Genomic DNA, 14,212 nt, shown 5'->3' with positions numbered 1-14,212 from the left:
GATAATGACCAATTGTGGATAGAGTTTAATGAATACATATGAATGAACCTATTTTATATGAAACCTAAAACTAAGTTCTGCTTTTCCTGTAGTCCCCAAGCCCCCTCGGAGCCCCATGCTTGATATAAAAAAAACCTCTGATCCCTATTCTCTAAGGAAAGAAAATGTAAAAAGTTTACTCCAGCCTTCAACTCAGATGAGCTAACAAACCAAGAGAAAGAATTTACCTTGTGTATGCTGAAGATGCTGATGGTCATCTTGGGCAACATCCGGTCGATCATTGTTGCACTTTTCATGGTGTGTTTTCATCCGCTTCACAAACCCCATCAACTCAAAACCACATAGTTTGCACTTTGCTCTGCATCCAGTTGCAGATTTTGATGGCAGTTTCTCAAAAAAGTACCAAATGGGGTCTGATTTTCTTCCAGACATGATGCTTATTCATGCATCACAAAAGCTGCAAAACCCTTATTAGCTATTACCAGCTGTTAGTTGGGAAGTCCCCCATGTGATAGTTCTAGGAAATATTCCTAGCTAAAATCCCCCATGTGATAATTCTAGGAAATATTCCCAGCTAGAATTCCCAAGGGCAGTATAGGAACCCTAACAGGCCTTTAATAATGTCAATTTTGTTGGAAATTCTCAAGTTCTTTGAGTACTTCATGCATTGGAGTAACACTTCGAATGTTTTGAACTGACTGATATGAAAATTTCAAGAGTTTAAATGTATACATAATACATAACATTACTTGGGCTTCCATAAAATGTCCCTCTCTATAATGCAAATAAATTAAAAAAAAAAAAAAAAAAATTACCTGTATATAAGTGGATTATTGTGTCAAATAGTACAATACACAATGTTCAAAAGACTACTTGACCACTATTATTGGTGTAAAACAGTTTAAATATAGTCTAAAACTTGTTAAGTGTGACCATTATTTTTCGTTGGAAAAAAATCAAAAAAAATCTGATTTAAATCATAAAAATCCGATTTAAATAAAAAAAAATCTGATTTTTTTGATTTTTTTTAAAAAATCAAAAAAAATCAACAACCCTGTCTTAAAGCATGACTTAAGAAAAGGAAAAAAACAATAGTCTCTAACAGCATGACATAAGAAAAGGGAAAAAAAGATTATTATGTTGCTAATCTTTGTAGATCATGTCGATTCCATAGAAAAGTTTACCTTTTCCTAATATCATAACAATTTTAGTAGGCCAGTAGCTGCGTAGAAAATGCAAATGAATAAAACTGTTGGAAAACATTGGTTTGTACAAATGTTAGATTTCACTTAATTTACACCTTTCTTCTCAGTGTTTTAATTTAATTTAAAAAAACCTATCTTGTTGTGAAACACTGTTCTTGAAATTTGAACAAGATGAATTTAAGCTTGCAAACCAAAGAACATTAGTGACTTATCCACTAGGCCATGACACCTCTATGTTCCATCCTGCTATCATCAACAGTATATTTCGTGCTATCGTTACAGGTCACCCAAGGCTCACACCAAAGAGCATTCCACAGAGCGAGACAGCAAGTGGCTTTGCCGATCAGTACATGTTCTTTGGATGTGTAGACTTCATCAATAGGGTAAGCAGGGGGGTGTTTCACAAAGATCCTAAGTTGGACTTAATAATTATGGAAAGCCGTTAGCATCTTTGAAAATATTTTGTAAAAGTTATTTTAAAAAGCATAAAATGTGGATTCAAATCATTCATATTTTCTATTATTATTAGGAGATTTCATGTTTTTGCTTTGGAATATATTCAATTTCAAGGCTACAAATGACTGTCCATAATTTTTAAGTCCAACTTAGAGTAAAGTTCGACTTAAGATCTTTGTGAAACACCCCCCAGGTCTTCCTAATCACAAAGTGGAACAAGCATGTAGATTACAAATGAAATCATGTGCATTTCCTTCTGAAAAAAAAGAAAAATTTTCAACAAATTTTGCATTAACAGTTTCTTTATGAAACGCAATCAAATTTCAAGGAAACATTAACAAATATCTTTTAAAGCCAGGGCCCCGTCTTACAAAGAGTTGATATCAATCGCAACTATTATGTATCTTTCTAGATCATCTTCATGCCTTTTGGCTCTAAGAGTAATCTTTGCAAATTTTTTTCTCACATATAGTTAGGATAAAAAATTGAATTTATAATACTATATTATAGAAATATTAAGTTCATTATTATATTTATATGTAAATCACATTTGACCTGAAGTTATATTGTTTGTATATTTGTATAGTACCTTACATCTACATGTTCTTTGTTATGCAGTTATTGTATTTAGAAAATAGCAGAAATAAAATAAAATATCAAAATTTTGTTTTCTATTCTTGATGGCAGATGAAGACGGGTCCCTTTGCGGAGCATTCTAACGTATTATGGGGTATCAGTGGAGTACCGCACTGGCAGAAAGTTAACCAAGGACTCATAAAGATGTACAAAGCTGAGGTATGTTTGATTCGCATTTAGAAAAAGTAGATACATGTACATTCAAACCTGCTTTAGCGACCTCCTGTATAGAAGGACCACCTATATAGAAAGACCACCTGTATAGAGAGACCCCCTGTGTAGAAAGACCCCCTATGTAGAAAGACCACCTGTATAGGAAGACCACCTGTATAGAAAGACCCCCTGTGTAGAAAGACCACCTGTATAGAAAGACCCCCTGTGTAGAAAGACCCCCTGTGTAGAAAGACCACCTGTATAGGAAGACCACCTGTATAGAAAGACCACCTGTATAGAAAGACCACCTGTATAGGAAGACCACCTGTATAGAAAGACCACCTGTAAAGAAAGAGCACCTGATTAGAAAGACCACCTGTATAGAAAGACCACCTGTATAGAAAGACCACCTGTATAGAAAGACCATCTGAATAGAAAGACCACCTGTATAGAAAGACCACCTGTATAGGAAGACCACCTGTATAGAAAGACCACCTGTAAAGAAAGAGCACCTGATTAGAAAGACCACCTGTATAGAAAGACCACCTGTAAAGAAAGAGCACCTGATTAGAAAGACCACCTGTATAGAAAGACCACCTGTATAGAAAGACCACCTGTATAGGAAGACCCCCTGTGTAGAAAGACCCCCTGTATAGGAAGACCACCTGTCAATAAAGACCACACTTTTTTTCTCTTGATCATGGCTTCTCATTGAAACCTGTACTAAAGAAACCTGTACATACAGACCACCTGCCTATAAAGACCACTTAGTGACTTTTCATGTTTCCCTCGAGCGGTCTTTATGTACAGGTCTCACTAAGCATGATAATTAGTTTTACAGATCTATCTCTGACTTTCTTTTTTTATGCTTTTCATGTTTCTATTTCCCTGTCTTCCTGTTCATGTTTCTCTTTTGGGGAGATGACATAAATCAGGTTTTTATTCATTAAACTTCTTGATGAATCCTACATTTGGAAAGTGAATTATTTTAATATTGACTTATTAGGGAAGTATAATATGGTGCAGAATTTGGGATACTGGGAATGTTTGAATTTACAGTAAGGTCTACCAACTTTTTAATATACCGGTACAGCATTCACTTGGATTTCTGATTTCTGATTCATGTACTGATTTTTTTTCTTCTCAGCAACCTTCATACCCTGAAAGGATACCCATTGATATAATATTGCTCACAAGCATAGTTGTCTTCCAATATGTGAAAGTAATTTTCTTCTGGTTTCTAAAACAGTTGATGAACTTATTTTATGTTATAATTAACCTGTTGATGTAAAGAAATGTTTGGCTTGCACCCAGTAAATAAAAGATTGCGTGCTTGATCTTGTAATTGAAAACAAGTCTGAAAAAATCTTGGAAACCAGCAGGGTTTGAACCTGCCATCTACTGAGCAGCATCTCTTCCACCAGTCCATGGTTCAGTCATGATTAACTGGATAAAATACCTTGGCTCTCCTGACTCATAAAATTCATAAAATTCATAAAATTCATCAGTCCACAATAGCTTTAAATGTTAGGCTTCCTGGGAGAATAATATAACCTGTTATTCATCGTTTTTATCTTTTTCAGGTTTTATCGAAGTGTCCTGTAATTCAGCATTTTCCATTTGGAAGCATCCTGTCCATTTCTCCTCCTAGCTGAGGTTGCCCAACATAGCAGTGGTAGATATCTTATGATTAACAGCAGCATTCCAAGGTGAGAGCAATGAGCACTCGTACATACATGTATTAGGGGCTACACCATTTTGCCGGTTGCTAACTTCAATTTTAGACCGCTTGGGTCTGTATAACCATTTTGATCGCAAGCCTACTGTACATTTGATCATTATTTTTAAGTGTGTGGGTTTGAGTTTGGGTCTAGGTTAAGGAGAGGGCTAGCATTGAAGTTAGATACCTAAAAACTAATTAAGCCTCCTAAAGTACATTCTGTCGAGTAGTGTGTGTAATAATTTTATATGTTTTTTCCCCCCATTTAATTAACTATTTCTCTGTGTGCTGTACTGAACCGTTAATGTAAAATCAAATTTTTTGGTTTCATTTCATTTTCCCTTTTATATGTCTGTCTATCTCTGTGGTGCATGTATGAATGTGTTGGGTTGTCTGTGTGGTTTTTTTTTTGATGAACATGTTGCATGTTTTATCTGTTCGTCCCAACAAAACACTGTGTACCTGTTAAGAATGCGAGGTCAGCACGTATAGTTGCATTGGCTGTCTATCTGCTTGCATACACCATATCTGTCTGCATACCGGATTATATCCATGTAAGATATTTGTGTCTGTGTTTCTTGGGTGTCTAGCAAGTGAACAAGCCGTCTGTATGCCTGTGTTTGATCGCCATCAAATAGCCATCAGTATATCTTGTGTGGCTCAACTTTATAGAAACTATGCTCACAAACCTTATCCAGAAGACACCAAGTTTTTACTTCCTTATTTTTTCCTTTCCCACCCTAAGACTAAGAATGACTTGAAGTTGGACCTAACTATGGCAGGCCGTTCATGCCACTGTTTGCTCTCACCATTTACTGGCATCGGTTTCTCAAGGGGCGTACAAATCATGGTCACAAATCTACAAAATTTTACCTATTTTGAAAATTCATTATTGAAGGAAATTTTTTATCTAAAGATCATAATGGGGAGAGCAATAGTGGCTTGAACAGCCTGCCATAGTTAAGTCAAAGTCAAAGTCAATCTTAGTCTTCGTGAAACACTCCCCTGGTGTCTGTAATTGTAGGTGCATGCTTTTTGCACATTATTTCTGAGCTTTATACATACAGGGTTTTAGCAATTTAGTTTTAGGTTCGCTAAGGGTTAGGTTCACTTATACTGTTTTCACACTGGCAATATTTTGCTTAACCCCGTACTATAGGTGGGGTTAAGGGGGGGGGGGGTTTTAGCCCCACCTATAGTACGGGGTTAAGCCTATTCCACTTTCTGTTCAGACTGGTTTGTACCAAAGTCGGCTAAAGTTGGCTAACCCCACCTATAGTACGGGGTTAACTAACCCTGCAAAATAGCAGGGCTAACTCCGCAATTGTGGTGCTAACTCCTGCTAACCCTGCAATTGCGGTGCTAAGCAAATGAATGAGAACAGAAACGAAAAATAGTCCAGTACTACGCAATGGAGCGTATCGCAGCTGGCCAGATGCGAAGTATGTCCAATCATAACATTAACGATATCCGGGGTTAACGAAATGCAGTGAGAACAGCAGGAATTTTCTTATTCTGGAATAGGCGCTAGTACGGGACTAAAAGCATCGTGTGTGAAAAGCCAAAACAAGTAGTCCGGGGTTAAGGATAGTACGGGGCTAAGCAAAGTACGGGGTTAAGCAAAACCAGTGTGAAAAGAGTATTAGGGTTAGGTTTACATAATACTCTGTAGCCTAGGTCTGGTGTAAGTCCAGGGCCTTGTTGCACAAAACTAAATATTGATGGTAACTTTGCCATCAACTTACCATTGATGGTAACTTTGCCATCAATGGTAACTACCATGGAAACCTTGATTTTGATTGGCTGTTTAGCCCTGTTACCATGGTAGTTGCCATTGCTGACAAAGTTACCATCAATGGTAATTTTTATGAAACGGGCCCTGGATGGAAGTTTGGATTTCAACTACTGTAGGAAATTGAAGAAGACCTATCGTCAGAGCATGTGTCATAGGACTGACCAAAATATCTCATATTGAATTTCATAGATGCTAACTGATTGTTCCAAGTTGTCCCAGATTCCTCATACTGTGACGTCATCTAGAATCCCACCGAGCCCAAGACCTCACATGATTGCCTGTGAATCAGACCCTTTATCACCGGGACATTTAAGCTTCAAGTCATCAAATTCGGGATTAAAATCATATCCCAAAAATATATGAAGAGGGGTTTCTAGACGGTTTATAAGAAGACTTGGCCGATTCATGAATTTGATTTTTAATCGTGATTAACAGCTGGAAGTAGGATTTCCTTATATATACGACTTTCTTCCTTTTACTCACTGTTGTGTCATGTAAAGCATGGAACTAGTCTAGATCCCTCGGGGAGTGACTGTCAACATTTCTAAAAATAAATAGCTTGCCCAGACGTTGGCAAAACACTGATCGCTTCAAATCCATGTCTGTGACAAGGTCTCCCCAGAGAGGTGACAATTGTGACTTTCCTGTCCAAGAAGGTCCTTAATTTGTTTGGAAATATGTTTTTTAGGATGTTCCTAATGTTGACTTCCTTTTTAGTTTGTTTTTTCTACTTTCATTTTGTCTCCGATTTTTTTTGGGGGGATGTATTTGTTATTTGTGTTTCCACACCAGGGAATGCCCTTGACCTTATCTTTAGATCATTTTATTGTAGCTCTTGGTGATGATCACTGTTTGTTTGTATTGCAAGTTTTCTCTTGCTTTGCCGGAATTCAAGCTAGATATCTCTCTGTCATCTGTAGATTACATTATTTGTTTCCTGAAAACTATTCACATCTCTACTGTACTTTTAGGAGGCCATACTGCTAAAACGAGATTTCATTGATACGATGTTGTTCCCTTAATGTGTTATGGCTAGGACACATCCTAACTACACTATGAAAAGTTATTACTATGTGTAACTTCTTCCTATTTTCTGCCAAAACCATTTGATTCAGAAATTTGTCCTTGAGAAGAGTTCACAAAATCTTATCTCCTTAAGAATCTCTCTTCCCTTCAAAACTAATTTCATTTCCATAAATTGATTACAATCATTTCCACACTTTTTAAAATTAAAAAAAGCAAGACAAGAGGGGTGTTTCACAAAGATCCTAAGTCAAAGTAAACACTAAGTTGGACTTAAACATTATGGAGAGCTATTTGCAGCCTTAAGATCAAATATATTCAAAAGCAAAAATTCAAGTATTTTAGACTTTTCATAGATTCCGCATCAAGAACATGAAATCTCCTTGAAAATACAAAATATGAATGATTTGAATCAACATTTTATGCCTTTTTATATATTTTACAAAATATTTTCAAAGATGCTTCAGCTTTCCATATTTGTTAAGTCCAACTTAGAGATAATTTCAACTTAGGATCTTTGTGAAACACCCCCTGTTAAAGGTCTTTTGCCTTCAAGTGATATGCTTGTCTAAAATGGAAGATGAAAGGGTCTTATCAAAACTCTATGAAAGCCTGCATCACCCTTACAGTCACCGTAGTGACAGTCTAAACAACGTAAGGCATATTTAATAAGTAAGTAAAGTTCACTCAATGAAGTAACCTTGGTTTTAAATTTATTCCAGAATTCCCTGTGTTTTTTTTCAAATCTTCTCCCAGGATCTGTCCTATCTGCATTCATCAAGGAAATCTTTCCCAAACATATCTTGATTTCCTTGGTCCATTGCCCTCATGTCCGGTGATTCATAAGCCTTGTTCAGACATGGTGCTGTAACCTGCCTCAAGAAAACTACCATGGAAAATAAATCAATTAAATTAAATATTAAGTGTGAATGTATGGAAAAGGGAGGTTAAAACCGGCTTTTGCCGTACTAAATAGGGCCCCTAAAATACCCTGTGATGTACAGTATGTACAGTCAAACCTGGTTTAGTGACCACCTGTCTACAAAGACCACATTTTTGTTTCCTTGAAAATGGTTTCTCATTGAAACATTTGGTAAAGGAACCTTTTACATAAAGACCACTTGCCTCTAAAGACCATTTTTCTTGTCTCCCTTAGGTGGTCTTTATAGACAGGCTTCACTGTATTATGATACACAGATATGTGACCAACAATATGCTTAAACTAGAGGAGGCACGATGGCTCAGTGGTAGAGCGCTGGTCTCTTAACCGGGAGGTCCCTGATTCTAAACCAAGTCAATGCGCTTGTGCTCTTTGGTAAGGCATTAATCCTCATAACCAAGTCCCTTGGAGAGGATTTAAAAGCTGTCGGTCCCCTGGCTGCTTATTTAAAAGCATATACTGTACATAGCAGTCAGGTTAAACAATCATCAAACATCAAAAACATTAAACTACCAGTATGTCATTTTGCGGGACAATTTTTTTGTTAGGTGGTTTACTGCAACAAGTCTGAACAAGGTTTGACTTGAAGAGCTGTCCAAGGACGCATGGTCACCCAGATGTCTCCTATTCATGATGCTTGCTATAGACCGGGGGGGGGGGGGGGATTCACAAAGACTAAGATCGACTTTAAGTTGGACTTAACTATGGCAGGCCGTTCATGCCACTAGTTGTTTTCACCATTGGTCTCTCAAGGGACGTCACAAATCTACAGAATTCACATTTTTTTATAGTTCATTGTTGAAGAAAAAAAATGACTTACATTGTAAACTTCAGTCATATTTAAGATACTTGTTCAACAATAGTGAGAGCAAACAGTGGCAAGAACAGCTTGCCATAGTTAACTCCAACTTAAAGTCGATCTTAGTCTTTGTGAAACACTCCCCAAGGCTCAGTCAGTAGAGTCAGGGCAAAAATCAGAAATGTCTATTTTCCCTAAAGAAAATGTTCAATCATAAACCCTAAATATAATTATTTCAAATATATTTTGACACAACCTTTGTATGAAATTATTTTTTTCCGTCATCAATAACTAAGAAAATGAAAGTTGATACAATTTTCTGTAGAACGTGAGATGGAGAGGACCTTGCAGTGTTGCCGATTTTGTGTTTCACTGATGGCAACTTCAACAAATTCACAACTTTCCTACTTTTAATCAGATATCGCTCAAACTTTCACTAATTTGTTTCTCTCTTTTGTTGTGCTTGTATTAATACCAGTTGATTATAAGGGTGGACTTCCCCTTTAATGATTATACAAATAGAGCAGGAAAACATTTGTTGAGGGACAACTGTTCCATAAATAGAAACAGGGTTGGTAAAGACCTTTGCTTCTGTGGCAGGAAAGAGGGATGAAATCCAACAAGATTTGGTGAAGCCGTTTTAAGATAAAATGGCAATCTCCTCCTTCATCCATCCACTTGGATATAAAGGTAGTCCCATTAAAGGAAACCAAAACCTTCATACTAAGTTACTTTTATTGTAAAGTTTAAGATATTTGAAAAATATCAGTGACAATTTGAACAAAATCGGGCAAGGAATAAGGAAGTAAGAGCTTTTTGAAATGACTAGTCACTAGAGGGTGGTATTCAATTTGATGACATCATCTGTGACATCATCCATGCCTTTTGTACATCAAATTTCATGTTTTTCCTTCTTTCTTGTGATTGAGATAATGTACTCCCCCGAAAGCAAGATATAGAATGCAAAATGATATTCTACTTCACATGTTATGAAGTCGGATCAAGAACACAAATAAATACGAAGAAAACAAAAAAATTGTGAAATTTTATGTACAAAAGGCATGGAGAGTTGTTCACAGATGATGTCATCAAATTGAATACCGCCCTCTAGTGACTAATCATTTCAAAAAGCTCTTACTTCCTTATTCCTTGCCCGATTTTGTTCAAATTTTTACTGATTTTATTCAAATTTTTAAAACTTTACAATAAAAGTAACTTAGTATGAAGGTTTTGGTTTCCTTTAACTTCAACATTTAGGTTTTAGGATTGCAATGAATTTGTGAGTTAAATGTCAAATTGACATTTTACATACTTCTCTCATCTTCTGTCCTATAGTTAAAGGGATCTGGTAACTTTGTCTCAGATTCTGAAACAAAATCCTGCAGCTCATGCTGCAATGATAATTATAGGAACCCCATGACTTTTACAAGCCGATCGCTTGTCTGATTAACAAGATATTTATGATTGGAAATCAAAACCAAACTTTGCGTTTTCCTAACGGTTTTCATAACACTACAGTCTATTAGGGAAAACGAGTATGGTAAAAACCTGTCACTCAAAGATTTTTACTTTTTTGAAGCACTTCTTGATCATTTTGAAGCGTGATTTTTTTTAGGGCTTCAATTTTACACCATATCACAGACACTGATAACACTTAGGGCCATGCATCTCAGATTTAACATTGTTAAACAATGCCTTTAAGAAGCCATGTATGATCATTTTCTCGAAATATCCTTTGTATTAGAACAGTCGATCTATTTCCTGTCATGGCAAAACATGTTCTTACATTATTTCTTGTAAACAAAAGGGAAATTGGAGTGAAACTGGTGCTTTATCTCTCTCTTGTAGGGTCTCTGGGCCATAGGTGTCAGCTTCTCTGACGCACATCTATGTACAGTATTCGCAGAAACGATACTTGAGAAGACAATAAGATTGCCTCGGATTCTGAAAACAAAATCCCAGATTTAGCTCATGCTGCAATCTTTTTTATAAACCTTTAGGTCAGTCAGGAACCCCATGACTTTTACAAGCCGACCGTCTGTCTGATTATCAAGATATTTATGATTGGAAATCAAAATTTCATTTTTCGTTTTCCTAACGTTTTTTATAACACTACAGTCTATTGGGGGAAAATGAGTATGGTCACTCAAAGTTTTTTATTATTTTTTTGAGGCACTTCTTGGTCATTTTGAAGAGCCATTTTTGTAGGGCTTCAAAATTACACCATTTCACAGACACTGATAACATGTAGAGCTTAGTATCTCAGATTTGATATTGTTACACGATCCCTTTAAGAACCTGAATGAACTTAATGATGCTCTTACTGTAGTCTAACTTGGAGACATCCAGGGACCTACCCAAGGAGTCTTTAGCACAGGTGATACTCGATAGTACTATGAGGTCACATCCTTATCTCACCCTACAATACACACCATGGGATGTGTGCAACTGTGCATCATCCTCACTACCTGCTTGTCTCTCTCTCTCTCTCTCTCTCTCTCTCTCTCTCTATCTGTCTGTCTTCTCTCTGTGTTTTTTCTTGCCCTCACTATCTGTCTTCTCTATCTCTCTTCTCTATCTCTCTCTCTCTGTCTTCTCTCTGCCTTCTCTCTCTCTCTCCCCTCTCTCTCTCTCTCCCTCTCTCTGAGTCTCTCTCTCTCTCTCTCTCTCTGAGTCTCTCTCTCTCCCTTCTTCCCTCCTCTCTCTCTCTCTTCCTCTCTCCTTCCCACCCCCTCCTTTCCCCCTCTCTATTTCTCTCTCTCTCTCTCTCTCCCACTCCCACTCGTGGTGTATAGGAAACGTGACATCCATCCATCCAAGGCTGAGGGCACTGTGGGACATCCAGGTTACCATGATCTAGCATAAAGTGATAATTAACTCATATAGCTCGTAATCTGGCCTGAGTACCAGATGAATTACCATTCTTTCTGAATGGCAATATTATAAACTGTGTCTTCAGTATGTAAGTAGTCTAACAATCCTCACCTTACCTTACATCTCAAAGGAGATGGATAGTGGGATGCCCTCATCTGTATTTATTTTACACTTGGCTTTAATTTTGTTGTTGTTGTTCACCCTTTCTGTCTGAAAGATAGACTACAAGGATATAGGAATAAAACGGTTAGATGACTTGCATGAATCAATGTTTATCCTCTGCTTGTTGTTGGTGCATCATTTTGACTACTCTTGTTTTAGGCAATTAAGAAATGTCCAACTCCACCTCCCTGATCTTGAATCTTTGACAGTTTTGGGGTGAATAGGTGTGGCAGATTGTGTCATAGTGGTGGTTTAAACGGCGGAAGGGAGTGTCTGCAATCTTGAACTCTAGATGAAACTCTCTTGGGATATCGTGTCATCTTTCCTGGGATCCTGTAGTTTACTTAAAGGTTTAGATTGTGATGCTTCCAAATATACGATGGTGCTGCTCTGAGGAAGTAACTCGTCTTTTTAAACAGAAAGTGCCCTTTCTCATTCCTAAAACGATACTGATGGGAGAGTTTATAATTGTATTGTGATACAAGGAGCTTGGGGACAGGGTAGTGGTCTCCTGACCAAGAGTTGACAGGTTCAAATTTCATGTCGATGCTTCAGGACTGTTTAGACATTAATCTCCATTTCAACCTTAGATAGGACTTAGTCATAAGGTTTGGCTTCATCGGCTCGAGATTACCAAATAGCCCGCTATTTCTGATCTGGGAAATAAGCCAGAAGTTACAAATCGCGTCTTCATCAGCTCAAGAAAGTAGCTCGAGATATTTTGCTCAGCGTTCACGCATAGTGCGAGTCTTCGGGCTGGTGAAAACGCACCGGACAAATAGCGGGATATTTTGCAAACTAGCCCAAGATATCTTGGGATGATTATCTCGACCAAATATCCCGCTAATTGCAAGTGCACGCTGATGAAAACGCAAATAAGCTGGATAATTTGGGATCAGGATAGTTAAAATCGCAGGTTATTTGGCCATCTCGAGCTGATGAGGACAGGCCTATTGGTCTTCTGGTTATCTACAAGCACATGCCTTCTTAGGAGTTGGGGGGGATAGTAAAGTATTGTCGTTTGAGAGGGATATTTGATTTGATTTGATTTTATGTTTATTTATTCCATATACTTCAACATATATACATTTACAATCTTATAACATCAATATGATAATGACATGGTATGTACAGAAAAGGGGTCGTCTTAAGCTCAAAGCGACATCCTCCACGGCTCCACCTCAGGATCATACATAAGAAAAGTGTGTACCAGCCGATATGCATTTTTTGCCATCTCTAGCAATGAAAGTGTAACCTTTGTCACTGGTGCGAGTAAAATGATGAACAAAAGTAATAATAATATTAATAATAATAATAATATTTAGTTTTTATATAATTAAACGAGGGAGTGGTAAATAAACGAACGTGTGATCCAGGCTGAGTTTTAGAGTGGTTGTTCATTAATGAAGAGAAATAGTGAAAAGGGAACTTTTAAGTCAGATCAGAAGGAGACGGTGATGTTCGAGACAGAAGGAGAAGAGGGAGGGGGCCGAGTGACAAAGGGAAATTGGGATTGTGACATAATAAGGAAGTTAGAACCCAATTGTTAGGGTTCACTAGGAATTAACAATAATCACTGTGTTAAAAAATCAGTCAAGATCTTGAAGGGATCATCATAACAAGACTTCCAGGGGGGGTGTTTCACAAAAACGATAAGTCAAACTTATCTCTAAGTTGGACTTAAAAGTTATGGAGAGCCATTTGTAGCCTTTAAAAAAGTTATATTAAAAAGCGAAAGTTCCAGTATTTATAGACTTTTTATTAATTCCACATAAAAGAAATGAAATCTATTTGATAATAGAACATATTAATGATTTGAATCATTATTTTATGCCTTTAAAAATAACTTTTACAAAATATTTTCATAGATGCTAACAGCTTTCCATAATCGTTAAGTCCAACTTAGAGATAAGTTCAACTTAGGATCTTTGTGAAACACCCCCAGGTCCCAGTCTCGATAGAATCAGAGACTTCCTCCCCGGATATTTCTTTCTTTGAAAACATGTTTGTGACATCATGCCATGTGGTGATATGGTAATCATGTGGAGTAATTAACAGTCTCCGGCACTGTACCGGAGTGATAGGCGCTTTACAAAGCATGCAATGTGTAGGAATATGTAGAGTTCGGTGGTGAATAGAGTTGGATAATTATGCACATTTCTGTCATAAATTATGCATATTTCTTTCATAAATTTTGAGATAAATGTTAAAGATTTACAGCAGCTGATCACAGATTTCAAGTGTATATGGGATCAATTCTCAGATAAGGTTAAAATCGAATTTCTATTGTGTATTATAAATAGCGAATGGACTAGTACTGGCATGTTTTTATATTGCTATACATAGATTTTTACAATATAAACACAAATCTTTAAATGATGCAATGGTTTAATAAACAAAGTCTAACAGTTTGTGCAGTTGTAGAGGATGCGTTTTGTTGAGGGCTGGA

General features: G+C 37.0%; 1 protein-coding gene across 1 annotated transcript in view; it reads left to right on the top strand.

Annotated features, from left to right (window-relative positions):
* The window catches only part of LOC115919034 (serine/threonine-protein phosphatase 2A activator-like), a 34,832-nt gene that overhangs the window by 14,412 nt on the left and 6,208 nt on the right, over window positions 1-14,212 (top strand). Inside the window, exons 7-9 of the mRNA XM_030997523.1 lie at window positions 1,488-1,588; window positions 2,349-2,456; window positions 4,034-4,159. Coding sequence (XP_030853383.1) covers window positions 1,488-1,588; window positions 2,349-2,456; window positions 4,034-4,105 — 281 coding nt within the window. The 3' untranslated portion in view covers window positions 4,106-4,159. The remainder of the gene's footprint in view (window positions 1-1,487; window positions 1,589-2,348; window positions 2,457-4,033; window positions 4,160-14,212) is intronic.

This window comes from Strongylocentrotus purpuratus, unplaced genomic scaffold (assembly GCF_000002235.5).
Source record: "Strongylocentrotus purpuratus isolate Spur 01 unplaced genomic scaffold, Spur_5.0 spur5_scaffold_4, whole genome shotgun sequence".
Taxonomy (NCBI): Eukaryota; Metazoa; Echinodermata; class Echinoidea; order Camarodonta; family Strongylocentrotidae; genus Strongylocentrotus; species Strongylocentrotus purpuratus.
This window is presented reverse-complemented; position numbering and strand designations above follow the sequence as displayed.